Source organism: Astatotilapia calliptera, chromosome 2, assembly GCF_964374335.1.
Source record: "Astatotilapia calliptera chromosome 2, fAstCal68.1, whole genome shotgun sequence".
Taxonomy (NCBI): Eukaryota; Metazoa; Chordata; class Actinopteri; order Cichliformes; family Cichlidae; genus Astatotilapia; species Astatotilapia calliptera.
Genome location: NC_137423.1, coordinates 27,634,017 through 27,661,984, shown reverse-complemented (window position 1 = coordinate 27,661,984; position 27,968 = coordinate 27,634,017). Strand labels below are relative to the sequence as shown.

The window sequence follows — 27,968 nt, the reverse complement described above, 5'->3', positions numbered from 1 at the left end:
CTTTGCCGTTCCTATCAGCTGTTCGTAACACTTCCCACAGTGAAATGATGCACATGCTGTTTTCTTTGCAAATTTGCTTCATAGGATTGTTTTTTGTTTTTCCTGCAGTATATAAAAATTGCTGTATCTCCAAAATAAAACTATGAAGACACTCAAAATAAATTTCCTGTGGTGGGAAACTATTTTTTGCAACTTTATTGTATTTAAAGTTTTGAGGGATAAACCTCTTAAATTTCTCCAAGTAGAAATATATGTAAACAAAACAAAAGCGATTTTCAATTTTTTTTAGTTTATTGCACTTTTTTGCAATTTATGTAATTACTATGGACTTAATGCATACATATTATTAAAATATGGGCTATAACAGTTGTATTGATGTATAGCAACTTGAAATGCTCCCACAAATGGCACTACAGCATGTAAAAAAAATAATATAAGCTCTGGTGGACTTGGTTCTATAGTAGGTCTTAAAGGGTTAAATAAATATCGTCAAATAATCGTGATCTCAATTTCAGTGAAAATAATCGTGATTATCATTTTTGCCATAATCGAGCAGCCCTATGGGAGAGTCCCTGCTTTTATTTTGAAGTTCTGCTGCTATTAGCCAACTAGCTCAGAGGTTTCCTGTCTTGTTTCCCCAAAGACAGGCTGATCAGTCATAGTGGTGATATTATTTTGTGTGAATGTGTGAATAGAGGCACCTCTAGTGAATGTAGAGCGGCCTCTACATTCACTCTGTTATCCTGAGGTTGAAGAGGATGTGTTGGTCTTTGCTGTGAGGTCTGCTCCTGAGCAGGTGGAGAACTGGTGCTATCATGGCTGAAAGGGAAGGACTAACACTAACTAACATTCTGGGGGAGTTGTGATGGATGAGAGAGGCTCACTGAAGAGGCAGCTGAATATATTGCTCTACTGTTGGTCACCAAGTACTCGACACAGTGAATACAAGCAAAGATCACCTGCCTTCGTCTCATGTGTATTCTCTCTGCCTTGTTTTGTTTTTGCTCAGGATCTCATAAACCAGGGCCGACAGAAAGTCATCGAGGCTACAAATGCTTTAAAGTCTTTATCACGGGAGTCGCTGGAAGATATAATCAGCAGAGTGGTGAGGTCTTTGAAATCACTTTCCATTTACAGGGATCACTGTATGTTTTAATGGCTGTTGCCTCTCACCACAGTGGAAAGAGAACCCAGCGCTTACGGAGAACCAGGTCCAGGCTGCCGCTCTGGGGCGACAGGCCACCGTGGAGCTAGAGCTTAAACGCAGGGAAGCGATCTACAGGGATGTCCTCAACAGGCAGCAGTCGGTAAGAGCCACTCTGTATACGAGACAGAACAGACAACTGAATGACGCCAACAAATCATCACAGTAGTTTAATTTCATTAGTTTATCTATGGTGGTTAAACAGGGTAATTTGTAAATTAATCCATTATGGCCAAACAGTCAAAAGGCCAAAAACTGGCAATAATATCACTGTGCATCACATTTTGTGCTGAGAGGGCTATACTGGTTTACCTGCACCAGCCAAGAAAAAAGGTTAGCGTGGGAGTAGTATCTCTGTTTACTGTCTGTCTGTGAAAGCATGAGGCAGTTTGACCTCTTAAAAGCTCTGATTCAGCCTTGACTACAGCTCAGAGACACCACTATATGTGACCTCTGATGTCAGCTGTTGAGCTGGGTTTTAACGAGGACAAGGGACTGCCACCCTCACTACTTCCTATAATTGTTGTCATTGTGTTAAACCGTGACAGGGCAAAGTGTACTTTTTACCTTTGAATTGTGTTAATTTTCAATGTCTGTGTGTTTCAGTTGATGATGTACGTGCAGAAGCTGATTACCAACAGGAAGGTGCAGGAGCAGCAGCTGGCCATGGCCAATCAGGCCAGCTACCTAAACCAGCTGGCCCTGCAGAATGGCATGATGGGAGCCGGCGGGCTCAGTCAGATGGACCTGCTCACTCTCTACCAGCAGCTCCACGGCCTCGGCGGCCATCAGGGTATGGGCAAAAATCCTGGCCCCTCCAAGGGCCTGTAGGTCCTCCTCCTCCCCCCCCCCCCCCTCCCAAAAAAAAAAAAGAAGAAGCTCAAAACACACAGATGCAACGAGCCAGAGGGTCGGTGAGAGACTGAGACTGGACTGCTGTCCACTGGAGCCTCAAGTGAGAGAGACTCTCAGTGCTTTATTCTGTAACTCACTGAGAGGATGTAATGTACAAATGACTGTGTGAAATGTCTGTTAGGAGAGGGGGAAAAAAATGTATATACCGCCTTAATGTTATTCAAGTTCTATATCTTCATTTTTCATGTATTTAAAGTTTTACCCCCAATGCTTTAAGGCATTGTATTGATTTGCCCTTTTTAAAAAAAGGGTTTCCTTATTATTTCCAGCTCAGTTTTTTTATACGGTTTTAAATGCCTAACTATCTACACCTGAGTGGGACCAGTATTGTTGGTGACAGGACTCTGATGCAAAGCGCTACACGATGATGAACTCCAGTAGATTCCTCCACCTTTATCTAGCAAAGCAGACAGCTGTTGGTGCTGCAAGTCCTGCTTTTTATTTCTTTCTTTCTTTTTGGAAGATGGGAGAAACTGATAAAAGGGGGGGGGGGGGGGTACTGGGGGAAAAAAAATATGGCCTTATTGATTTGCTAAAAAAACAAAACAAAAAAAGCTCTGTAAAGATTTGAGGTTTGTTGAGAATCTTTTCTATTATGCTTTTAAGTGTTTACATTAGTTGTCGCTGAACATGGTAACGGAATGCTTGTGTTGTTCAGAAACTGCCTGCCAGTTCCTATGACCCTTTTGTAACGTCACCCTCATTGTCACGTGTCGTCTAGCATAGCACCGTGCGTCTCGTTCATTACGTTCCACTTGTGTTGATCCCCGAGCCTGGGTGAGAGGCCGGGTCTCGCAAAGCGGAGGCGGTTCAGCCAGGTGTCACAGAGGGCCCAGAACTTTTACCTTTCAGCATCTTTCAGCGTTTGAAATATGCGTTTCCAGATGGGATTGACAGAGTAAAGGCTGGAAATCTTATTATACCTGGCTGATTTGTGTCCTCTGCTTTGTGAGAAATGTTCTCCTGGACACTGTAGTCTCACCAGGCAGGCCCCCAGACTACTTGTATTCTACTTTGGCACATTCATGCTTCTAAATGCTTAAACTGGTGTAGCTGTTGAACATGAGGAATATGAACGTTTCTCACGGAGAGACGACTTGCCTTCTCCGATTGACTCCTGTGTTTGCACAAGGTGTATTTCATAAATGTAGAAAACGTTTTTTGCCCTTGTCTAAGAATGTTCTTACGTTAGCGAATACACCAACATGATTTGCCATGAATCTGATCTGCTATTATCTTGATAAGTATTTAATATAACATTTAATAAAGTGACCAAAAGTATAACCGGTGCATGTGTTGGAGTCTTTTTTTTATTTTTATTTTTTATTAAAGGGATTGAAGTACTTGCCACTGATTCACCTCGCTGAGTTTACAAAGAGGAATGCTGGTTGCACATTTGTTCTCTCTGATTAGCTCCACCTTGATGATCGTTGCATGTTATGCCTTATTAGACAGGAGAGTTTGGGTGGAGACTGATGGGGAATAATACACAGGAAACAAATGCACAACTAATAGGCAGGAAATGGTTTTGATTGCATTTTTGTGAACCGTGCATATTTGCTTTCTTGCCAAGTGTTACAGAATTGTTACCACTTACATTTGTCTTTGTTGGAGTACTGTGCAAAAAGTCCCGAGCCACCTGCCATTTCTTTATATTTGGTTTGGAAATGGGTAAAAGAGATAAAGAAAAATGAGGCAAAGCAGTTTGTACAGTTCTAACAAGGTTTATTTAACAAGGTGTGTTTGTTATAAACACCTTTATTCATTAACACAGCCTGACCACTCTCAGGCAGTTTTCTTGTATATTCTTTAAGTCATTTTCAGGATTAGTTCTCCAGGCTGCTTGAAGGACATTCAAAGCTCCTCTTTTACTGCTGGCTGCCTTTTGTTCCCTTCTCTGCAAAGTGAGACCAAACTGCTTCAATAATGTTGAGGTCTGGGCTCTGGGGAGGCCAATCCATGACTGATAGTGTTTCACTGTTTTGTAATCCGGGTCTGCTTTTGCTGCATTGTCAAATGCAGCCCCAAACCATGACAAAGCCTCCACTGTGGAGACACTCGTGGTTGTTCTTTCATACATATTGACAACAATTTGAACTAACCATTTCAAATTTGAATTCATCTTTCCATAAAAATCAGCTGCCACTGGTTTTCAGTCAATCTTAAGAACGGCTTCAAATGGGGGAAAAAAAAAAGCCAATAATACGCCAAAGAAGAACTTTAAAAGACCTTCAGAAAACCTGGAGAACTATTACTCAAGACCAGAGAAAAATACAAAGTGGTCTGGCTCCTTGAACTGAGGTGTGGCTCAAGACTTTTGCACAGTAGTGTAAATCTGAAGCTACAGTCAGCAGCTACTTACTTTAGGTTATCATAGCAAAAACACTATAAAGGTGATGGTGGGGCTATTGGGTTGAATATGGTGTATGACGTCAACTTACTACGAGGCAAACTTTGAGGCTTTATGCTAAACTAAATGAACTGCCTCCTGGCTTCAGCTTCCTATTTATGACAGATATGAGAGCGGTATTCGTTTTCTTAACTTATTCTTGGCAAGAGAGCAAATCATTTCCCAAAATTTACGGCTATTCCTTTAACAGCTGGGACGCTGATTCATCCTGATGCAGCGTCCCTGTATTTCACACCCACAGCAAAGTGCCTTTTGTCCCACTCTCTTCTCCCTTCAATCTTTCATCTATTTTTCCCCTCTGCTGGTATTGTTTTCATTTCTCAGCCTGCCAGGGTTTTCCCCCTGCATGTCTTTGACTTTTCCATTCCCTCCCCCCCAGGGGAGCTTGCTCTCCCAGCTTACAGATATCTGCCAGTGGAGAAACATTACAACTATTGCAGATGTTGAAATGTTGATCCCATCCTCACTTAACTTCAGAGCCACCACTCCAGGTCTGCAGCACATCCCTGCTGGTTCTCTGCGCACCGCATGCAGCTGTTTCTGTCTGTTGAAAAGACCCGCTGTAGGGCCAGACCGTGAGGCCCCTGCAGTGAACGACCAATCACTGCTCTTAATCCACGCTGATGTGTAAAGCCAATTAGGGATCCGGTTGCATAAGGAATCTGATTTTGTATGGTGGATGTAGGCTGGCTAAGACCTCATGGAGACAGAGCCTGTGCACATTACTTGATAATGTAACCCTTCACTTGGTAAGGGGTTTACGAGGGCAAATTGGTATGGGAAAGAATCTGACATTTTTTTTTAATTTATTCTCTCTTGGCATTAATGTCAGTGAAAATGTTAAAGTGATAGAAGCATCTAAAAGTGAAATATTTTGCCACAATAGGCTGAAATAACAGGAAAGACATGCAGGATTCACATATCTGGTTTTAATTGGTACAGACTTTAATGCAAGCAAAAATGGTCTCTCACAATGACGTTGCGATAGCAGGACAATTTTATTGTCACGTTTCATTGCAGTTCTTCATTTTTTGTTTGCCTTTTTTGGTGTCAATTCAGTAGAATCTGCAGTCCAGATAACTTCAAGTTCATTACAAAATAAAGTCTTTGCAATAAATAAATATATAGATTTACATTTATACTTTATATGTAGAAAATAAATATATTGTACATCTCATAAATAGGAACACCCATATGTACACCTCAGCTGCTTGCATTTTTAATAATGTTCCCCGATGCTCTGAACATTACAAGTCATCATCCTTAAAAAGAACACCCATTTCTTTAGTCTTCACAACCCCAGTCGGATGAAGTGCTTTTAGCCCGAGCTTAACTGCTTTTGTTTTTTGCATATTAAATTCCCATAGCTTTTTTGTGTTTGTTTGAATTTAATCTGATGTTTAAACTCAGACCAACCGAGCGTGACGCTGAGACTTGGGATGTGCAGTAAGTGCAGTTCGATTGATCCCAGAGTCGGAGACATTATTCCCATCCTTTGTCTTTTATTTGAAACAAAACTTGCTCGTAGCTAACTCAAAGACAATCTCATCACATATCCCAAACTACCGCTTAACAAACATGTAGCACAAAGTTTGCACGTCTCTGCTGTATATGTGGAATGTGCTTTCCTTCCCTCTCCTTTACATTTAATGTTGCCATAACAGTGTGCACACTGTGACATCATGCAGGGATTTATGTCCTTAGCTCCTAAAAGTCACTTCTCATTGACTGTTCCTTGTCCCGGCCAAAACCATCAAGAGCGACCACTCCCATTTTGCCTCTTCGGTATCTACACATGAACCTCTGTTATGCATTTATAGAGAAAACATGGCACCTGATTTGATTTTCCTGATTCAGCCACAGCTGGGCAGTCATGAGGGCCTCCTTTGTCCATGATAACAGGGGTTTTATAAGAGAGTTTTATCTCCTCTCTGAAGTCCGCTGCAGATGATGCAAACATGGTAACCTCAGGTGGGGGGTGAGGGTAAACAGTTCTGTACCAGGTCCAAAATATCCGCAATATCCCTCCCCCGCCCCCTCATTTTTGTCTTTTTCTTTTATCTCTGTTCCTTCAGAAATAACCAGCTCTCCCAGTGTAAGCACTGGTCACCTGTACTGGAATAAATCCCTGAATTCCTGAGGGATCTTTTCAATCTCCACCGGTCTGGGTAAGAAGTGGGTGAGCTTCTGGTGTTTTTTAGTCCTGCCGCCCTCCCTGGGCGAACCATCTTTGTTTAAAGCCACATAGTAGAAGCGCCCCGTGTCCGTGTGCCTGTACCGAGTTGAAGCATAGGTGTTGTACCAGTTCTCCTCAAACTGCTCCCTGAACACACATTCTTTTGTCAGCTTCTTCTGCAGGAGAGGAAACAACAGGTTTGAAAATGCAGAAAACATTTGCAAAAAACGCAGTCAAGACTGAGCTTCGCATGCAGATTCCTCTCCTCTTGATGCACCAGCTTATGTCTGTCATTAACTATTGTACACTGTGCACTTAGAAGTGGAAATGAACCAGTGGAAACTCATTTAGGCAGGTGCTCATTATGACAAAAGGAGCGAAGTCATTACGAGCGGATTTTCACTTTATGCTCCGCAGACCTGTTAACCTCTCGTTGTGCATGGAGAACTATTCCCCTCCCTGTGATGCAATGACAACGCCAAGCGGACGTCTTCCACCCCCACCTCTGAACCAAACATGCACACACACATATATACAGAGCAGCTTTCAAAGCCTCAGCCTTCACTGACAGAACAGCATGAGCGATGGCTGTGGGTTCAGCAGGTGAGAGCATGCTGGCTGGGTGATGGGTGGGAACAATAAGAGACATCAGTGTTTGAGCTGCTTTCCTGCCAAGACCAGTCAGCCTCTGCTGGTCTGTAAAGAGGGTCGAACCCTGTCAAGTAAAAGGTTTTCAGCGGAGGACCACTTCTGAATGTTTGCTTGCTCTTTTTCCTTTTTTGTGTTTTTTGGTAGAAAATACATCTACAGAACATGAAATATTTCTCATTCTCTGCCTTTAACACACTCAGAAGCATCTGTGCGAGACTGCCGTGTTTTATTCCAGAAGCAATTTTGTTGATTGGCTGTCAGGCTCTGCTTGGCTGCGGCTGTGTAGCGAAGCTGTTGTCTGTAAACACAGCCCAGAGGGCACATGACTGGGCCAGCTCCATCCTAATACACACACACACACACACACACACACACACACATACAGGTGTGCACATCCTCTCTCAGAGACACACACACGCAAACCTCATTGGATCAAACGCTTGTCATGGTCTGGTGGTTGTTGGACGGAAGCACCCTTTTACCCGCTATCCTCCCCTCCCTGGCCCCTCAGACTCATACATGTCTACATGGCTCCCTCTGTCAGTCAGATGACTCAGTCAGGTGTGCAATTACCCCCAAATCACCGCCTCCCACCACCACCCCGGGTCAAAGCTCCAGGATGGGAGCCAGACTCTGATAGTATGCAGTAACAATATCTGCACTTTCCACATAATGGCCGTGCTTAAAAGTAGCCTCTGTTCGAAATGCTCGGGGGAGGTGCGGGGTAGTCTGAGCCCTGAGAGGCCCCCTCAGGTAATGCCCTGGGACACCTGATACAGGTAAAGCCTCACATACTTCCCCTTCATTGTCTTCATCTCTTCCCTTTCCTCTCCCTGTGACTGCAGGTATGCACCATGTGTCGGTCGGAAAGAGAGGCTGTTGGAAAAACTACCAGATCTCTCTTCTATGTTTTTTACAGCACTGCAGGTCAAACTGAAGAGCAGGGAGGTGCAATCTCCACCAAATTCACACACAGCTCACATCCAGAGTAACGTCAGCCCTTCCCGTCTCCACTTTGGGAAAATATGTAAATATTTCCGCATATCTCAAAACTAAATGAAGTGGTTGGTTTTCACTCTAAAAGCTGATTATCCTCGACTCCCCTCACACAGAAAACAAGTGTAAGTAATAGGAAACATACTTGTTTTGTCTGACTGTGCTTTTGCCCATCTGCTGCATATGGGAACCTTGTTAAACGTTTTGATAGCTCTGTACTGACATGTGTTGTAGAAAAAAAGAAAGACACATGAATGAAGGAAAGTTTAATTCCTTGGGAATGACTAGGTGATAGTATATTCTTTAAGAGAGGTTGTCGGTGAGGGGTGGTGAAGTGAAAGGAGGGGTTTTTGACTCACCGACCCATAGAGCTCTCCTTTCTCATTCATGCCGAGGTAGAGTCCAGCGTCCACCCCTCTGATGCTCACCAGACCTACTGCTATACTTATGAACTCCAGGATACCTGAGGTCAAACACATAACATGGAAACACTGGTGAGACAAGCCCACAAACTCAGTGTGATCACCCCTAAAGAACGCAAGCAGGTGGCCTCTTTTAATCTGACTGCAGACCAGTCCTTACTGTCATTTTATGCAAAATCCTGCAGCTATTCCAGACTTCATTTGAAAATTTGCCGTTTTAAGACCATTAAGCAATCGAAGGGCTGCCTCTCCTACCTATGAGATTTTTAATAGCTTATAAATGCGCTCATCCTGTCTTTGGGACTTCCCCCGCAGGCTGTGAAGTCGCTTTTATGAAGCTGAGACGTGGGTTACTTGTTTAGTGAACCGCTGACTCGGAGGAAGTTACAATAAAGCGAACATCTACATCAAAGGCTGGGAAACAACTGGTAAAATTAAAAGCCACTGTTGATGCGGAGGTTAGTCAGAGAGGATCCAGCTGCCTGTGCTGACTGGCAGAGAGGCCAGCCTACAGCCACCTGGTCCCCATCTCCGCGACTTCATCCCATGTCAGAGGATGACATAGAAGATCCTTCTCATTTATTTATTTATTTGAAGAGGGGTGTGTCCCATACCCCTCTAATCAAAACCACGCAGGTCTCACAAAGATCTTTGCACTTTAAATCTAAGCGAAGCCAGAAACAAACACGCGGACCACCCATGTCTCTAAAACCGGCTCGTTTTGGCTCAAGTTTGAACATTAAACCTTCTCTGAATTCCGCAGTGGTCACGCTTTAATTTAGAGATATTCCGCCTTTTTCCCTCTTACCCGTTTTCGCCCGGCCTGCACCTGTGACGAGTCTGCGCGAGACATGTGCGAGTCTGCCCTCTGACCTCGTTTGATTCGCGTGTCGCGCGAGCCGCACACAGTTTTTCAACCTTCTATTTGTAAAGTTAATACAAACATAATAAAAACAGGCCACGAGACTAGAATTAAATCAAGTACTGTTATTTTTTAATGATATCATATACATACCTGTGTTTCCTGCTGTGAAATAACGTCTGTTAATTAACGAGAGAAAACCCTCTGACCTGCGCGCGCGAGAGCCTGCGAGCCTGTTGTTGCTGTCGCTGCAGGACGCGCGCGCTCGCTGCTTGTTTGCGCCTGATTAGAGACACCTGTGGCCCACGCGCAGCGGGGATTGCCAGAAAAAGGTGTGTGCCCTCGCGCCAGGTGACAGTGACGCACGAACGAGTATTCACCGGGGACGCTCAGAAGAAACTTCTTGATAAAACCCCTTCTTAACCGGGTATATATGTATGGGGGAAAGTTGACCCCTTTCTCATTTACCGTTTTGGAGATAAATGGGGTATTAAAAATAGTTCGGTAAAGATTAAAATGAAATTCTGTCTCCAAATAATAGATCAAAGAATAAAGAAATACTGACCAAACCTGCTGTGGTCCTGTCTTGTCCCGTGCACTGTGCCATTGGGGAATATCTCTAGCTGGAAGCCGGTCCTGCAGTAGAGCTGCCGCCGCCTCAAGATCCCTTTGAGGTGGCCGAAATCTGTGGGCGACCCGCGCTGCACTCTGCCTTCAATCTGCCCCAGTCGCTCATTCAGCCCTATGGGGGACTCTGTTACGGGCATAGTCCCCACCGAAGAGAGAGTGCTTTGTAAATCCAAGCCGAGCGTCCCCAGAACACTCACGACCTCTGCCATTGTGTGCACAGCTGTCAAATTAAACGACGGTATTTTGGGATGTAATCGGTAAATTCAGGAAGGAGAGAAAAGTTCACAGAAGTCCGGTCCATGCACGCCAAAAAGCGTACCACGCAGCGCGCCGTTGCTCCTCCAAATCAGCGCAGTCCTCTCAGTTTATTGATGGTGCTTTGCTGCAATCATGAGTTTGATATCTGTGTTTATCAAATAGAAAGACTCTATTATATACATGCTCCCCACGCATTCTCACATTGGATATTCAGACACAAGCCACGCCTGGCTGGCATCCCTTCTTACGCGCATCAGTTTGCTTTACTTAATGTGCACTTTCAGTCCAACTTTTTTTTTCTTCTTTCTCTCTACTTGTGATGGTGCCGCTGTCCGTGCGTGCGTGTCTCTGCCCTCTCAGAGAGCCGTATCTGATCCTCCGATCAAATAAATCCTGGTCAAGAAGTATCTTCTTCGCGTAGTTCCCCCGTTTTGCGCTCCGTGGCTTTCGGATAAAACCGCACCGCTTGTTTCAGGGCAGCAAAGTCTGGTAAAAGTTTGTGGAGCGGAATCAAAGATCACCATGGCCAAAAGACAAATGACAGCTGGCGTAAAGCCGAAAATGCACCATAAGTTGTGAGAACTTCTTCACCACAAAGCCAATCCATAATGTATACTGACTGGGTTTTGAGTCACACCACAGACTCCTGGAAGCCACAAAGGAAAACCGCAAAGAAACATTCACCCCCCCCCCCCCCTCCCATCCCACCCTACACTACACACACACACACACACACACACACACACACACACACACACACACACAAGATTATCAAAATAACCTGTGCATACTTTCGGAGTAATCCAACCTCCCGCACAAGTTTCAGTGCCAACCACTGCAGTTGGAGCTTTTCACGAGAGCATTTTCTCCACCTCCTCTTGGAAGCAGGTGCTTCCTTGCCCCTCTGCACAACGTTTGCAGCGTGCTTCAGCGAAACCAGGAGCTTAACCACTTCTACTACTGGCAAGGAAGGGGTGGGGGTGGAGGGGGGGTGTAAAAAAAGAAGAAGAAGGAAAATCCAAATGCTGATGACATGTAGCATTAAATGTGACTGGTGCAGAGTCTTAAACAGTCACTTTAGCAGCACAGAAAACTTCTAAATACATCAAGAGAGTAAGCACCAAACACCACAGATAGCCATTCTCGGGGAGGAAATATTTCTGCTTCTTACTTAATTAACTAAAAGTAGCAATAGTCAGAAGCTGTTAGATGTCAGAGTAGTAGAAGTAGTAGAAAATGTATTAAATTATTGTTCCAAGTTCCTCTAGGCTGTGCCTGGCCAAGACTGTGCATTCTTCATCTTCAGTTAAATTAGTCTTAAAGACAGTCGCATGTTTTAGATGTAAAATAACAATCTGAAAAGCAACTAATAACTACAGCTGTCAAATAAATCAAGAGGAGCACAATATTTGATGTTTGCCATCGTGCCCGTGAAAAAGAACACAGAGAAAGTTACAGCAGGACTAATGAATAATAGGTGTAATTTATGGCTCTGAATGGGGATTTTTGCATCTCTCCTGGGCACAATGGCACTACAGGTCCTAACGTGTAGCTGTGCAGGGGGGGGGGGGGGGGGGGAGAGAGAGAGAGAAAAACAAAGCTGTTTGGTGAAGACTGTATTCCTGTTCGAAGATCAAAACTAAACTCCGGGAGCGTTTTAATTAGTTCACTGTTCTTGAGATATCAGTGACAGCAGGATGGGTTTAGAAGGAAGGAGAGGGGAGTGATTACATGAATAACATCACTTAACTATTAAGGTGTGTTGTTTTAGACCTCCCTCAAGCTGCTTTCAGAAACCCCCGTCCTGAGGGGGAGTTCTCACCTCAGAGCTGCTCATCACAGGCAGCAGCAGCAGCTTCCCTGTAGAGAAAGGGGATTTATGACAGTGTCTCACTTCCAATGAACAGTGACGAACAGCGTGTTAAAATCACCCAAAGTGTGTATGATTGTTTTGATGTCACTGTCAGGCTTTAGATGGATCTCTTGGCTTCTTGTTTTTTGGGGCTAATTTATCAGCTTTTGTGGCACTGGCGCAATCTATTTTGAAGCAGATGTTAGCGGCTTTCAGAGTTTCTCGGAGTGGGATACAGTATGATTGACCTTCCAAAGCATGCAAGCCTTTTTCACTGCTACTAATTATGCCTCCATAAATCTTAGGGGTGTGTCATGGCTGCATTGAAGTCAGAGGAGGGACAGTGGCTTTCAGCTGGTGCAGGATATGAAAGGTGGTAGGGGTGATAAATGCCCATGGGCCTCTGCTTGATGAATTGGGCAAAAAGGGGTTGATGAGGAGTCACTGATGGGCAGGCTTTGTGTGAACAGACACCAGGGCCCTCGCTGCCGAGGAGGATGAAAGGAGAATTGGTCTCAGCTAAAAGGGTGGAAGGAGAAGGATTAAAGAAAAGGGGGAAGAGGAGAAAGAAAGTGACTGAGCAAGAATAACAGAACATTAAAAGGAAACACACTTTTCCTCCCTCCCCACGGGCCTCCTCTGATTTTCGCTTGGTGTCCATCACCTCTGTACAAAACTGAAATCAATCTATGTTAGAATAAAAATGTAGTGGTGGTAAATTTTGATTTCTTCTACTTTTTTTTTTCTTTTTTGGTAGCTATTAGAGCTACATCTGTTGCTGGTCTGCCATATTTTATAGTTGACATGGCAGATTTATGGCTGCAGATGAAAAAAAAATCCAGAGTCAAAATGTTCCCATATGCTGAGAACCTGCAGAGGATATAGAAATGAAGATAATGACCTCAAGTGCATTAAGCTACAGCTTTGAAGTTGCTCTCCCGTGAGTCACAGAGAGAGAGAGAGAGTCAGAATTGAAAATGAAGTTACACTTGCACTGGGAACAGGGGGGCTAATAAGCACCTCACCTGTTTATTTGGATTAGAGCAACTTCTTATGTGTCCTCCTCCAAGAGGTGAACAAAGGCCTGCAAGGAAAAGAAATGCACAGACTGAGGTGTGCTTAATTTGATTATGAATCTCTCCGGAGATGCTTGTCAGAGTCATTATTGAAGTTTAAAGTTTTTCTTATGATACACAAGATACATTTTCATGCCCAGATTTAGGTGGGAAGACTAAAGCAGGTCTCACAGTAAACAGAATCAAGCAGCTGGTTAGCTTAGCACAGAGCCGGTCTGGTTGCCTAGGATCTGAAAGGCCAAGAGATCAGTAACAACATCATCAACAAAAGTAGATTTTTATTTACAATAATAAATCTAGTGCGCTTTTTGAACCGTCAGTCTCATGTGCACAACATGAGTAAACACTGCCTGCTATCGTGATGTGATACGCGAAACCAGTTCCTGATAGCATGTGCGCTATCCTCCATGTCTGCGTCTAATCCCGCCTTCGAATCACATCTGCGAAATGACTCATGAAAGGTTTTAAAATGATCAGAAACACAAGGCGCTGAAAGTGGCGCAAAAAAAAGAGAGAGGAAGGGGAGGAAGACAGAAGAATATGGAGGTAAGAATCACTAGATTGTAAATATAAAATTAAACGCGACAGTAGCGCTTGTTGCTTTCTGCTGTTTGTAGGAGTCTTTCTTCTGAGCTTATTAAATACCTGCAGCTTCTTTGGGGTTACCTGCAGCTGTAAGATCCACACACAGAATGCCAATCTTACAGTCCGATCGTTTGTTACGCAGCAGACATCTTCAGGTTCTGATATGAGCTCATTACAGCTGTTGGAGGCCACTGCTTTCTGATCTTGCCTAGGGCATCAAAACAGCTAGAGTCAGCCCTGGCTTAACATGAAGACTGGAAACAAGAAGAAACAGATCTGCTGGCTCCATTTCCCCCACCATCGCCTCAGTTCCTACCATGTTATGTCTTGTTTGCTTGATCGCTACAAAAACCCGAGTTTCAAAATAACACAGGGTTCACGGGAGGTTACGTGCTGGACTACGTCTTGGCCAGAGTCACAGTGGAGCCTCTTCACTCTGACGGATGCTCAGTTTAGAAGAAGACCTCCAGCTTCTTATGATGGCACACAGATCTAGGATCAGATTCCTCAAAACCCTCTCAACTTTACCCCAGTGAGGGCATTTAAAAAAAAAAAGGCTGACTCAGTATAAGACTGAGGCCTCATATCGCATACTGCTCAGCTAATGAGGCCGCTAAAGGGGTCAGGACCTCCCGTCTGCCTGCACGCAGAGCTGGACAACTGTAAGTGTAAAGAAAGGCTGCGAAGCATAAGCCTTAGAGCAGAGCTACAAACATCCAGAGAGAGAGGGGATATCATCTGTTCTTATTTTACCTTTTGTCAACCAGCATGTGGAAAATGATCTTCACTGTGAGTTATTTGCAGAGCTGGATTCCATGTTATTTCATTCCCTAGCAGAGACATAACAGAGAGGGTCTCCTCTTTCACACAGGTGGTCCTTCAGCCTTGTTCAAGGGCGCTGTGTGCGCTGGGGCAGGGTTGGGAGAGTACACATTGGGGGGGAGGACTAGGGCAGGCATGGGGTGGGGTGGGGGCATAGACAGATGCGAATTTAGGTAATGGTGTAACATTTCAGCGCCTGCTTTCCTTGGCCACCCCATGTAAAGATAGTGTTAATTAATTTGTTTGCTTTGCTTTCAAGCACTAACGAATGGAGCCCTGTAGGTTTTGAGAAGCCACTTGTATGCAAGGGAAACGGTCTAAAACCAACATTTGTTATACAAATTGCTTACATATGTTCTTGGGAGAGGGGAAAAAAAGATCCTTGTTATGACACCAACAGAGACGTCCCTTTTTTTTTAAACCGAAGGGAAAACCTTGGTAGGAATACTTCAAGTTTGTCTCTAACATTTTGGTTTAGCAGTTAATTATCCATACTCCAAACTTGTGGTTTTTCTCTTTTCATCAGAGGCCTGACTTAACTATAAACTGGAACAATAAAAGTTGTGTTTCGTGGAATAAACTTCCTTCTTATCCATGATACAAGGAGCAGAGTTATAAGTTTTTTCCTTCCTCGATGTTCTTTGGCTCAGTCTTCCTTATCACGAGTGGACATTTACAGCATTATACTGGACCTGATTCTTGCTAATTTAATTGTGCTGTTGCTTTGAGCGAGTCCCCGTCACCCAAGTGATGCTCCACCTGTCCACCCGTGCTGAGGTGCGGTGTATGAATACCAAGAACAGCGTTTAAGCTGTTTCTCAGCTCTGCAGGGCTGCGGTCTGATGTTAGAGATTGTATATGCGTGCTCATGATCCTGTCTGATGAGGGAACAAGCCCTCAGAGTGAGACTATTATTCTTACTACAACACAGAGCAGGAATCTAGTCTCAAACAGATGTTAGGAGCCCTTTGTAGAGCCTCTGGCACAGAGCCCAACCCTACCTATCTGCACAGCTATTTACATGGCAATCCAGCTGCTCAGTCTCTCTCCTTTTTCTCTCCTGCTCTCAAACCCTCCCTTTCCTTTTGCCCTCTCATTCTGCCCGCGTCTACACATTTACATCCCCTCGCTTTCCCTGCCCCCCTTTCCTCCCCTCCCCTCCCATTTTGAAATCAAATACCTGCCCTCGTATAAACTTTGATCAATCAAACGTACAAATTTGTTTAGCTGAGGAGACAGTGACATACTGACGCAGGTTCGCTCACGCAGAGATGAAAAAGGCCAGGCGTCCCATATCTCAGAATATCTCGGGGGTGACGCAAACCTTTACCCACACACTTTATATTTAGTTGGTCGCTTTCACAGAAAAGCCAAATATATCCACCTCCCCGAAAAACTTTACCTGCTATGTTGACTTATAGTCCTCTAGTCCAAGCAGATGTGGGAGAGACGGATTTATAATGAGAATCATTCCTGGAATCGGAGTTTTTGTTTGCTTTCTCACTAATCTTGTGAGGCGATATAAAATGCCTTCCACTTCTTGCATAGCTAGAGGAAAGCCATTTGTAAAGTGAGTTATTCAGCTTAATTTAACTCATCTGTAAAGTTGGAGCTTTTTAAGGGACCATGCCCAAATGACTGCAGAGAATGGGGCCTCGATAACTGCTCCTTCAGTTGGAGAAAAAGCGGCAACAAACTCAGTGTCTAAAATAATAGTGCAGCTATCTTCACTAATAACCAAAGTAAATGGACTGATTCTTATTGAGTTCTTTCTCTACTTTGCCTTAGCACTCAAAGCACCCCCAACCTGTCACGTCAGATGGGCCTGCCCCTCCCTGAGTCCTGGTTCTGCCATAGGTTTCTTCCTGTTGAAAGGGAGTTTTTCCTTCCCACCATTGCCAAGTGCTTGGAGCCATCTGATGCTTGGTGTTTTCTCTGTATTATTCTAGTCTTTAAATTACAACATATAGTGCCTTGAGCCAACTGTTACTGAGGTTTGGGACTATATAAATAAAACTGAGCCAAATGACACTATATTGCCAAAAGTATTGAACTTAAGTGACGGCCCATTCTTAATCCATAGGGTTTAATACGATGTTAACCCGCCTTTTGCAGCTATAGCAGCTTCAACTCTTCTGGGAAGTCTTTCCACGAGGTTTAGCAGTGTGTTTATTTGATTCTTTGACCATTCTTCCAGAAGCACATTCGTGAGGTCAGACACTGGTGTTGGATGAGAAGGCCTGGCTCTCAGTCTTTGCTCTAATTCGTCCCACAGGTGTTCTATCAGGTTGAAGTCAGGACTGTGCAGGCCAGTTAAGTTCTTCTACACCAAACTCGCTCATCCATGTCTTTATGGACCTTGCTTTGTGCACTGGTGTGCAGTCATGTTGGAACTGGAAGGGACCATTCCCGAACTGTTTCCACAAAGTTGGGAGCATGAAGTTGCCTAAAATGTCTTGGCATGCTGAAGCATTTAGAGTTCCTTTCACTGGAACTAAAGAGCCTCGTGTATCAGATTGCCTGATGAAGTCTGATTTGTCACTCCAGAGAACACGTCTCCATTGCTCTAGGTGTAAAGCAGTTTGCTTTACACCACTGCATCCAACCTTTTGCATTGTGTTCAGTGATATGAGACTTGGACTAAGCTGCTCAGCCATGGAAACCCATTCATTAAGTTCTCTATGCACCATTCTTGAGCTAATCTGCAGGCCACATAAATTTTGGAGGCCTGTAGCTGTTGACTCTGCAGAAAGTTGGTGATCTCTGTGCACTATGCACCTCAGCATCTGCTGACCTCACTCACTGATTTTACATGGCCTACCACTTCATGGCTGAGTTGATGTTGTTCCCAATCGCTTCCACTTACCACACTGGAATTCACTGGTCCTGAGAATGACCCATTCTTTCACAAATGTTTGTAGGAGCAGTCTGCATGCCAAGGTGCTTGATTTATAAACCAGGGAATAAGTATATGCCACTTATTCATCTATCTATGCTTAAGTGCATTCACACCAAAAAATGTGTAGAGAGGCATGCAGCCACCAACCCTCTGATTAGTAGGTGACCTGCTCTACTTCCTGAGCCACAGCGACCCCGAAATGCATTAGCAGTTGAGGACGGTTGCACAAATATTAACATATTAGTAAAACAGTTCTCATGCAACATTCAGTTAGCAAAATTTTGACAGGGGTGGAGAAATGGCCAAACTTTCTTTTATGCCTTGTAGCTCACAAGAGTTGAAAAAAAGAAATCCGCGATGACAAAAGTTTAGAGACACATCCCTGTAATTCAGATGCATAGCCCTCCCTCCTTTCTTCCCCCTTCTTTCCCCCTCTTATTAGTTGTTCTACAGCCAAACATTGCGAGACACAGTGAAACAAGCGTGGACAGATTCCATTCATTCAACCAGAACTGACTCCTAAGTGTGCTTTCTTTGTGTGGCTCTGTCATTTAACTGCATTTATGTCATTTTCTTATTCCTTAAGGTTTAGTAACAGTCACAGTGACTTAAACGATGCAAAGCAGCGCAAAGAGGTTTCTCGCTCTGGGAGGGATCTGGTGCTCATTAACATCAGCTCGGTGGCAGCATTATCACAAGATGATAATTAGACAAGCAGCTTTCATGTAAATGAAAGGAAATGAAATCAAAGTCCACCGGGGCCCTGAAGCTGGCTGGCTTGTCAGTAGAGGGTGCTGATGCTTCCCTCCCTCTCAGAGCTTCAGCCAACATCTCAGATTGCCTCAGAATCATGCAATGTCACGCTATGACAAATGGAGATACATTAGTTAATTAAAGTGGGGAGTTCAGAGCAGGGTGATGCAGGTCGTCTCTCTTTTCTCGCTTTCATTCTTAAACATTCCTCCTCCGTGTCACGATGCAAAAGCGGAGCCGGGTCCAACTCTCCGACTTCCCTGGCGTGATTGGTCGAGTTCTTTCTCAGTTTCTGTAATCAAGGCCGCTTCAGTTTCTGACGTAGTTTTCATTGTTATTCTCCCGTCTGTTGTTGGGTTGGTTGTTGACTTAAGCGAACTCTTAGATCTGCTATATTTGTAGGGGTAATTTAGTGTCCTGAGTGATTTACAGTTCAGGTTTAGATTGTGCGAGCCTGCGCCTCAGAACGCACCATTTGTGGACCAAATAAGATTATCACAAGGCATGTCTTTTGCGTGCTCATCGACATTAAACAGTTTCTCCCCAAGAGACGTTTTAATTGACTTCAAGTGATTTTTGGCAAATGAGAAAACGCCAGAGGAACTAATGGGGGCAGCGGGTTCATTGTTGATGATTTGTATTGGGAGGTTAAAATGGAAAAGAGAGCTCGCAAACTCACTGTTTTCATCTGAAGCCTTCAGCTTCTCCGTCTTTGATGTTGCGGGGGTGAATAGTTGTTAGGTTGAGACAGTCTCTCCGCTGCCAGAAACAAGGCTGGAGGCTGAGACAGGTGCACCATGTTCATCACATCCTGATGGAGGAGACTGAGGGCCAAGATGTTGTTCTCAACATATTGGAAGTGTTTGTTAACAGATGGAGACATGTGCTGGCAAACGTTACCTCACTTTGACCAGAAAGAGGGGAGAGAGAGCAAGGACGGGGTAGAAAGCAACATCTAATTTCCAACGGCACGAAGGACGCTGGGATACAAAGACGGGGAAAGAGGAAGATAAGAGAGAAATCAATCAAAAATTTAATTTTAGCATTTGTCCAAGCCCTACAGCTGAAGATAATATATAACACTGAGCACACAAAAAACAAATCTTTATGTGCTTCAACTGTCAATCCAGTCTGAGAGAAAACGGTTGAGACTTTGTTTATTCCCAGGTTTCGGCCATAATCTCCAGCTGCAAATTGTGCAAAACCACAAGCAGGTTAAAGGATTTTCCCTCAGGAAGTCTTTCTTTTTAATCCAATGTCTGTCATACTTTTCAAGCAATGTTTTAGCCACATATGTTCCTCCGCAGCCCACTCCTCTATCTGTGTTTGTATCACAGCTTTATTTCTCTTGTAAGGTCATGCAGCTACAGCTGGCATCAATATGGCAAAGCTTTTTTCTGTCTGAGCCCAGCGCTGGAAAGTTATGTTCATCGGGCTAATCAGTTTAAAAGATAATGAAAACAGAGATTGTTTACAGAGATTAGGCCCTTGGAAATGGAGTAATCAGTGCTTTTGAAAGGGCACTGACAGCGGCGGGGCTCTATTTCTTGTCTGTAGAAAGCGAGCAACGCCGCTGTACCTCCCCATCTCTAACAAGCTCTCTGAGCCCTGATGTCATCACAGATAGAAGATAGAGTACCTTATCCTCCGCTGCTCTCCATTTGCTCGTCTTTGCTGGAATGAAATTACTCAACGCTTAACAGACGGGGCACCTGTCAGCCAGATGTGTTTGAGTAATGAATAAAGAATAGGATGAAGTAAGCGTTTTGACAAAAAATGTCCAGAGAAAAATTAATCATGGGCTTAATTTTTTTTCTCAGCCCCATTGTTTAATACGCTGTTATGATTTATGTGGCAATAGATTGATTTATTTCAGGGCTGGAGGCTGGATTACTTTAGGAGAGTCACCGATTCGAAGCTGAGCCGAAGCTCTAGAAATAGTTGTAACATTTCACGCTTTTATATGCATATGGATTATGCACTTACGCTGATTTAATCCATGTTAGACTGAGGCCAACTATTGTCATTTTCTTTCTTTCTTTTTTTTGGCTGAAGTGTTCAGTCCAGTTCGCATTTTATTCATCGGAGAGACACATGGGGCCCTGATTTAATTGGGGAGGGGTTCCCTCATAAGAGGCAAAAGCCATGAAAATAATTATCAGTATCTCAGATCTCAACCACTGAAGGGGGGGAACATATGTTTAGGATTTGGACTTACAGGGTTGCCCCCTTTACCAGCCAAATACAACTTGTTTCCTGGCCGCTTAGTGTATGTATTTATCAACATTTTTCTGAGAGAGAGACCAAAAAAAAAGATTTACGGGGGAGATACATGGTAGGGGTTTTGTCCAAGAAGATAGTAGGTCTGATGTGCCAGGACAAGAGGTAGAGCAGCTTGTTTGGCTCAAGATTTAATGCAACATTTGGCTGTTCTCAGGCCTTTCCTCCTGGGAAGAAGAACCAGATCCCTGCTTGAAACCTTACATTTATTTTTTCTTCAGTTTTTATAATTCAGCATCATGGAGGACACAGACAGAAAACACGTGTATTTGGTGGCTTTCCTCGCCCTGTGACTTATCAGGAAGACTTTAGGGAAAAGATGTTTCTGGAGAGGAGAGGATGGGTGTGAATCTTTTGTCTCGGCCTGAGTCCGCTCTTGGCCACAACACGCTGTCAGTTGAGCAGCCCGGGGAGGCTAAGCCCTGTTCCTCCGCCTCTGACCAATGGCTCTGGCATCCTCCGCTCTGGCACGGTGACGTCCTGGGGGAATCTTTATTCTGATCAGAATACGTGGCGGAAAGCTCCTATAAAGTCCCACAAAACAGTGAAACAGAGAAACCTTGGACTGAGCTGCAGAGGCGAGGGGGACCGATCACCATAAAAATGCAATTTATCTTTTATTCTGCTCGGTCACATTGTCCTGCTTTCCCTTGAAGTTAGTTTTCTGTACTTCAACAAAGAGCAGGAGTTATCTTTTTTCCTGTTGCTGCTTCTGCTGTCACATTTTGAACCATTTTGGAAGACTAATGTTGGGGGTTTGCAAAGCACTGAATGCATTCTAGTGGTATCCATTAGTGTAATGCTGGCTGTTTGATTCTGAAGGAGACCCTGACAGTGTACTTGACAAACAGTCGGCTGATCCATTTCCTTCGCAAAGGAGAATGACAGGGGGACTGCCTCTGCTGTGAGTGGCCCCACTGTGCGCCTATAAGCGCCGAGAGTTGGGTGGTCTGTCCATCAGCGGCAGATCTGGGGTTAGGCCTGAGAAAAGCAGCTCACCCATATCACTTTCAAAGCATGAAACCCTAAGCGCCGACCGCGCTCTGCTCACTGCAGCCTTTTACACACAAAGACACCTGTTGTTCCACTCTCATACAAAGGCTTAATCAATCTAGGTGTTTGCAGTCAAACAAACACAAATGCCATGTTGCATTTAGTTTGTAAATTTTATGTGATTTAAAAAAAAAAAAAGAGCTGTTTTGCACTTGGCCAGCTGAGTTGTCTAGATGCCAAAGCACTGATTACTCAAAATCACAAAAGTTCAGACCTAGTAAACTTGTGAAAGTATGTGAAACAGATATGATTTCCCACGCCCCATCAATCAGAAGCAAAATGAGTGCGACAGTAAAGCAGTGCTAAGCTGTAGGTGGCCTCTAGTAAGGTAATAAATAAAGCGGAAACGTCACCCTGGAGGACAACAGGATGTACTTGTTGGACTTTTGTGCAGCTCCAACTGAAAAGGTCTTTCAAAACTTCCAAGCTTCTCCGTCCCTGCAGTCCACAGAGATCGTACTAAGAATAACAACCTGCACACGTTTTGGATCCTGCCAAACGGATCGATTTGACCCATATTTGCTGTGACAAACCGAAATGTCTGACTCTCCAAACAAGCGGAGGCGATGTTTGCTCGAGAAACTCTAGGGTGTGTTTCTCTACTGCCAGCATTTATGAGAAAGGCTGTTTTGGTCATTTCATCAGTTTTGTTTGGGCAACAGTGATTGATTGTGTTTCTATTCTGAGGAACAGTAAGTCAGGGCCAGCAATTACATTATTTAATGTAATTTAATGAAGTGATTTGGTTCAAATTAAACACTTACACACTATAAATACCACTGTGACTTTTAGGTATTTTGTAGAAACACTTTCTTCCATTCTCCAAAAGTTGATTCTGTTCATCTGGACGTAACGTTTTGTGGGAGAAACGTTTAGTCACTCATCCAAGTGACTTCTTCAGTCTCAGCTGACTGCAGGTTTCCCCAAATCAAGGGAGTCAAGGAGGCCATTTACGTGAAAAGGAAAGACCATCTCTGAATCGAGGAGGGGGCCTAAGGGTACATCTTTCGCCATCTTACAGTGCTGTGATTGCAGCCATTCCCCAACTCTCTGTGAATGGTACTCATGGCCATTGATCAGTGGTCTTTGACCACTGGGTTTTGGTCTGTGGTTGTTGATCAATGGTGATGAGAATTTGGATAATTATGATTAAGGAACTGACCTCCCAGCCCATTGTTCCTTCAGTGGGCTGGTTTCAGTCATTATGCAAATTTACTGTTTATAAGATTTGGGGAAACCTGCAGTCAGCTGAGACTGAAGAAGTCACTTGGATGAGTGACAAAACGTTTCCTGGATGAATGCAGAATGCATCAAGACTTTCTTCCACTGGAAATATTTATCTCAATAAAACAGGAAGTTGTAATTACAGAAGGTACAATTAAACCTTTACTCATATTTTTGCCCCCTTGTGGCTGACATGAAGCTTCAAAGAAAACAGCAACGAGAGTGAGGCAGCAACACTGATAACTGATAACTAAGAGATGAGGTTTTAAATATGAAGCATTAAACAGTTTAAGTGAAATGGCCTTGGAGTTTTTCTTGTTTAGTTTACAATGAGAGGCTCATTTCACTCTCGCCGGCTGTTTATCTGATTCGATTTAATCTAGTCGTTAAATAGCGGACAATTAAGATTGCTGAAGAAAGATGGGATTGGTCTCTACCTAAATCTTTCCAGTAGGGCAGAGGCAGATATGAATAGCGGTGGTAATTTGATGAGGCACTGCCTCTCTTTGGGATCACACACTGAGTGGAGGCTTTGTTTACGTGCCAAATGGATTTATGGAATCAAGTAGAAGTTTTCATTTCCTTGTTTGGGTCGACGTGTAGGGGATTAGAAAGAGAAAGAAAAATGTGGGCAAAGATAAAAGTAGTTATTAGACACACGGTGGTAGAACAATGACTCTTTGGTTTATTCTGATTTTCCATTTCGCTTTGAACGGCGTCTTTGTGGTGAACTTCCAGTTTGGTTCGGGCTGGATTTGTTCACAAAGTTTAGTAAATGCCGTAGGAATATAAAAAGCTAATTTGTTTTTTGGTTTCTAACTGAAAGTGTAATTTAGTACATTTATTTACACAGGCAAGAAAACAATAAAAGACATAATACATTACAGATTAGGCTGGCAAGAGAGAGGAAAGAATGAAAACAAAGTGAGCTTTTCAGGAGATCTTACAAAAATGAATGCAATGAATAATAAAAGGTTATTGAGAAAATTCACAATATGCTTTCATTTTCATTGTTTTCAGAGACATGAGGCAGGAATTCAGCACTGAAACATTGTGTCCCTTCCTGGTCGTGAATGGAGGTGTCTGTCACATGTTAGGTGAATTTGTTAACCACTACACTATATCACTCACTGCGTCTTACTTTGGTAACCTTGGTCATGTGCATCTTGTGGGGTTTTTCACTTTACTTCCCTTATTTTGCCTTGTCGTTCATGACTAGCTTCAGCTTCGTTCTCCTCCTGTCTCAGTTTCCCCTTTGTTTGTCCTTTGTTGAGTCATGCCAGCATAGTCATACCAGCTCTCTCTGGTGTTTCCCCAGTGATTCCTTGTGGGGTTTGTTTCTGGTTTGCAAGTAGGCTCAACTTTATGTTCACTTCCATCTAGTGTGTTCTGCATTTGAATCTGCATGCACCCACCACACTCCGCACAGTAAAACCTATCCATCCATCCACCCATCCATCCACCTATCAATCCATCCATCCATCCATCCATCCATCCATCCATCCATCCATCCATCCATCCATCCATCCATCCATCCATCCATCCATCCATCCATCATTTTCTGCCAGCTCTGGGTCGCAGGAGCAACAGTCTAAGCAGAGATGCCCATGTCCTACTACCATGCCCAAGTTACCTCAACTGGACCCTTTCTAATATAGAGACGTATTGGGTCTACTCAAATGAACAAACCTGTCTCTAAGAGAGACCCAGCCATCCTACAGAGGAAGGTCATTTTCACACTTGTGTCTACAATTTAATTCTTTCTGTTATTTTGCACAGCTTTTGTCCAAAGGTGAGCCTGCACAATCTTCCACTCCATTCTCCCCCTCACTCATGACCAAGACAATGAGGTACCTAAACTCCACTTGGGGCACCAACTACTCTCCACTTGTGTGCCTGTATGACACCAAGAGGTATGTTGTCAAAGCCAATTTGCCGCTGACAGGAATACTAACCCTGCACGACGGGCCAGACTAAGAATAATAATACCCCTATGAAGAAAAGGATCAGTGTTACTGAAGAACCAAGACTGGCAGAAAACCTGAGGGTCAGCACCTAGCATCCAGGGCTTAACCCATAGGGATCTGGCTGGTCCTACACCAAAACACAGTCTTGCCCCACTGTAGGCCCACACCTGGAGGAGGGGTTGTAGGCTAGAGACCCTTGCAGTCAGATCCCTGGTTGCCAAAAGTAGCTGTAATAATAGATTAAAAAAGGCCATGATATCTTGTGGTATTTATTCATAGTTTATTAAAGTTCTGCTTTGTTTTTTAAGCTAACAACTACTACTACTTTGGGTGTCAATATAGTTTACCAGATTTAGCAAGTGACCTGTATGTCATAAGACTAAGCAGAGGGCTGCTTGAATACAACCGTTTACTGGGTGTCTTCCACAGTCCTTTTTTCCCCAGTGGTCTCTACCGTTCTGTTATAATAAAGGCTAAAAGCTTACTTTATCTGACTGCTGGGTCCAACAACATATTAAAAACGCAGACATGAGGTTGTATTAGTGTTCTCTTTTAACCTAGCATATTTTCCCTAAATGTCCAACTATTTAACTTGGATGTGATCAGTCTGCGATTCTAGTAGTCAAATATTTTGGACGGTAAAGTACAGAATATCAGTTTTAAACAGAACTGCCCTCTTGGCCCTGTCTCTGTAGTTAAGTCTTGTTCATATCTTCTTTTGTTTTACAATGCAGCACTTGAATCAAACCTGGACTCTGTCTGCCCTTTGTGGTTCAGGTTGCACAGGTTCAAATCTGTCAGTGGGATAAGACAGCAGACAGCTTTTTCAAACAATCTCATTCTATTTTGAACCATAGAGATTAGGTACACGTGTATGATATCTGCTTTGTGTTTGCTTGTGTGTATGTGTTCATATTGTTTTTCCAAAACTTGAAAAGAGCAGTCGAATCCACAAGTGGTTTGGTCTCTCTCCATCCTTCACTTGTTCTGAAAGTCTGACAGCATCCCTCTAAAATCCTCTGATATCATGAACTTTCTTTTGCGTTTCCAAAAACCTCAAACAAATCAACACAGAGTACACAACATCAACTCCATGCCAAGCTCTCCATAGTGAATACGAGACACTGCTGGCTATTGCAAACCAAAACAGCAACTTCATGGGTGAAAAATGGAACAATTTGTCATGGCATTGTGTGTATTTTGACTTTAAACTTGCTCGTATTGGCTTTTGCGTGTGAGGCACAAGTGAGGTTATTAATTATCATGGTCCCTCAGCTCTAGTAAAGGCAACAGCTGCATTTCATAGAGGCAGCAGGCAGCTTTGTATATAAAGAGAGAGACAGAAATAGACCTTTGTGCCTCAGAGTGATGTGTTACTCACAAAATGCCGTTTCATCAGAGCGCTCAGGCAACTGAAGAAAAGAGCAAAGTAAATGTATGCATGGGTGTGTGAGGGTACAGAGTTAATTGGATCACTTAGACCTGGTAGGATTTTTTCTAGTTCAGTAGCTAGTTAGCTAATTGAGTTAACAAAGCTATCTTATAATGAGTTTTTGCACCATAGAAAGCAACTACAAAACATTGTGGGCTTTATGGTTTTTATTCTGATTTTCTTATTCAGTCAATGAAAGGAAACCTAGAAGACAAACCATTTTAGCACAACTTTTATTGAAGTGAGCAGGTGCCATCTTTGAGCTTTGAACTCAGGTCTCTAACACATGAAAACATGTATTTACATGCTCATTTGTTCCTTTGTTCATTTTTGCATTTATTTATTGTCAGCAGATTAGACATGCAACATCTCCGGACAGCTGACAGCAAGCTAGCTAAAAACTAATAGCTAGTTATAAGCTAACATTATTCTTAGGCTTGAGTGTACGAAAAATCAAACTTTCCCTGTGACAAACAGTTTGGTTACATTCTGGTCCAACAAAACTACATCCACTTCAAAGACAGTTTCACTAACCCCAGCTAACAGTAGCAAACAGGGGCTAGTTAACAGAAACAAACATAAGCTAACAGCGGCAAAAACAGCAGCACTTCCTGACATTTGAGGATATCAAATGTCAAAGTGTGTCATTGTTCTACAAAGAATTCTGGTCGATTCTAGCACCAGTTTTCTACAGAACGTTGTTGGAAATTAAAGAAAAGGGCAGACTTCCATCAAATATGAATTCTGCAAACATTAATCTCCTGCTAAAACCAGGCAAAGACCCTGTATATCCCTCAAGCTATCGTCCAATATCCCTTATAAATGTAGACCTTAAAATAATCTGCAAAGCTCTCTCAAAGAGACTGGAGAAAATAACCCCCCTCTTAATTCATCCTGACCAAACTGGTTTCATAAAAGGTAGGCACTCATCAACAAATACACGTAGATTACTTAATTTGATAGACTACTCATACAGTAAAAACCTAGAAACTACAATATTCTCTTTAGACGCAGAAAAAGCATTTGACAGAGTTAACTGGAAATTTCTATTTGCAACTTTACACAAATTTGGTTTTGGATCCTCTTTCATAAACTGGTTAAAAATATTATATAATTCCCCAACAGCTTGTGTTAGAACAAATGACCAGACATCCTCCAGCTTCTGTCTCTTGAGGGGCACCAGGCAGGGATGCCCACTCTCCCCTTCACTATTTGCAATTTTTATTGAACCACTAGCAGCAGCAATTAGACAGAATTCAGTAATTAAGGGCATAAAATGCAAGAACGTGGAACATAAAATCAGCCTTTATGCGGATGATGTGTTACTCTTTCTCCAAAATTCACAAACCAATATCTCTGGGGTGATTGAATTGATAAACTCTTTTGCAAGAATATCAGATTACTCAATTAACTGGTCAAAATCTACAGTCCTACCGATTAATTGCTCCTTCCATAATTCCTCTTCTACACCACTGCAATCGGGAAATATAAAATATTTAGG

At 43.3% G+C, this 27,968-nt stretch overlaps 2 protein-coding genes across 4 annotated transcripts in view; one reads left to right on the top strand and one right to left on the bottom strand.

Annotated features, from left to right (window-relative positions):
• Nucleotides 1–3,403, top strand: part of atrx (ATRX chromatin remodeler) — a 37,971-nt gene extending 34,568 nt beyond the window's left edge. For all 3 annotated transcript variants that reach the window (XM_080287943.1, XM_026191120.2, XM_080287945.1), the window contains exons 32-34: nucleotides 1,010–1,105; nucleotides 1,179–1,307; nucleotides 1,811–3,403. In XM_080287943.1, the coding sequence (XP_080144069.1) occupies nucleotides 1,010–1,105; nucleotides 1,179–1,307; nucleotides 1,811–2,035 (450 nt within the window). In that variant the 3' untranslated portion in view covers nucleotides 2,036–3,403. The remainder of the gene's footprint in view (nucleotides 1–1,009; nucleotides 1,106–1,178; nucleotides 1,308–1,810) is intronic.
• A 2,035-nt stretch (nucleotides 3,404–5,438) lies between these two features.
• Nucleotides 5,439–11,202, bottom strand: fgf16 (fibroblast growth factor 16). Its single transcript, XM_026191110.2, has 3 exons — nucleotides 10,202–11,202; nucleotides 8,712–8,815; nucleotides 5,439–6,881 (listed from the first exon to the last, which is right to left on the bottom strand). The coding sequence occupies exons 1-3, from the start codon at nucleotides 10,473–10,475 to the stop codon at nucleotides 6,636–6,638; spliced, it is 624 nt and encodes a 207-aa protein (XP_026046895.1). The 5' UTR covers nucleotides 10,476–11,202; the 3' UTR covers nucleotides 5,439–6,635.
• Between the last annotated feature and the right edge of the window lie 16,766 nt (nucleotides 11,203–27,968).

Bases quoted from the DNA above. Each gene is read 5' to 3' on its own strand.
- fgf16 (XM_026191110.2), bottom strand. From the start codon at position 10,475: ATGGCAGAGGTCGTGAGTGTTCTGGGGACGCTCGGCTTGGATTTACAA. The intron at 8,816-10,201 runs GTCAGTATTTCT...GTTTGACCTCAG, and splicing joins ACAGGACCACAGCAGGTTTG to GTATCCTGGAGTTCATAAGT. The intron at 6,882-8,711 runs GTGAGTCAAAAA...CCTCTCCTGCAG, and splicing joins AAGGAGAGCTCTATGGGTCG to AAGAAGCTGACAAAAGAATG.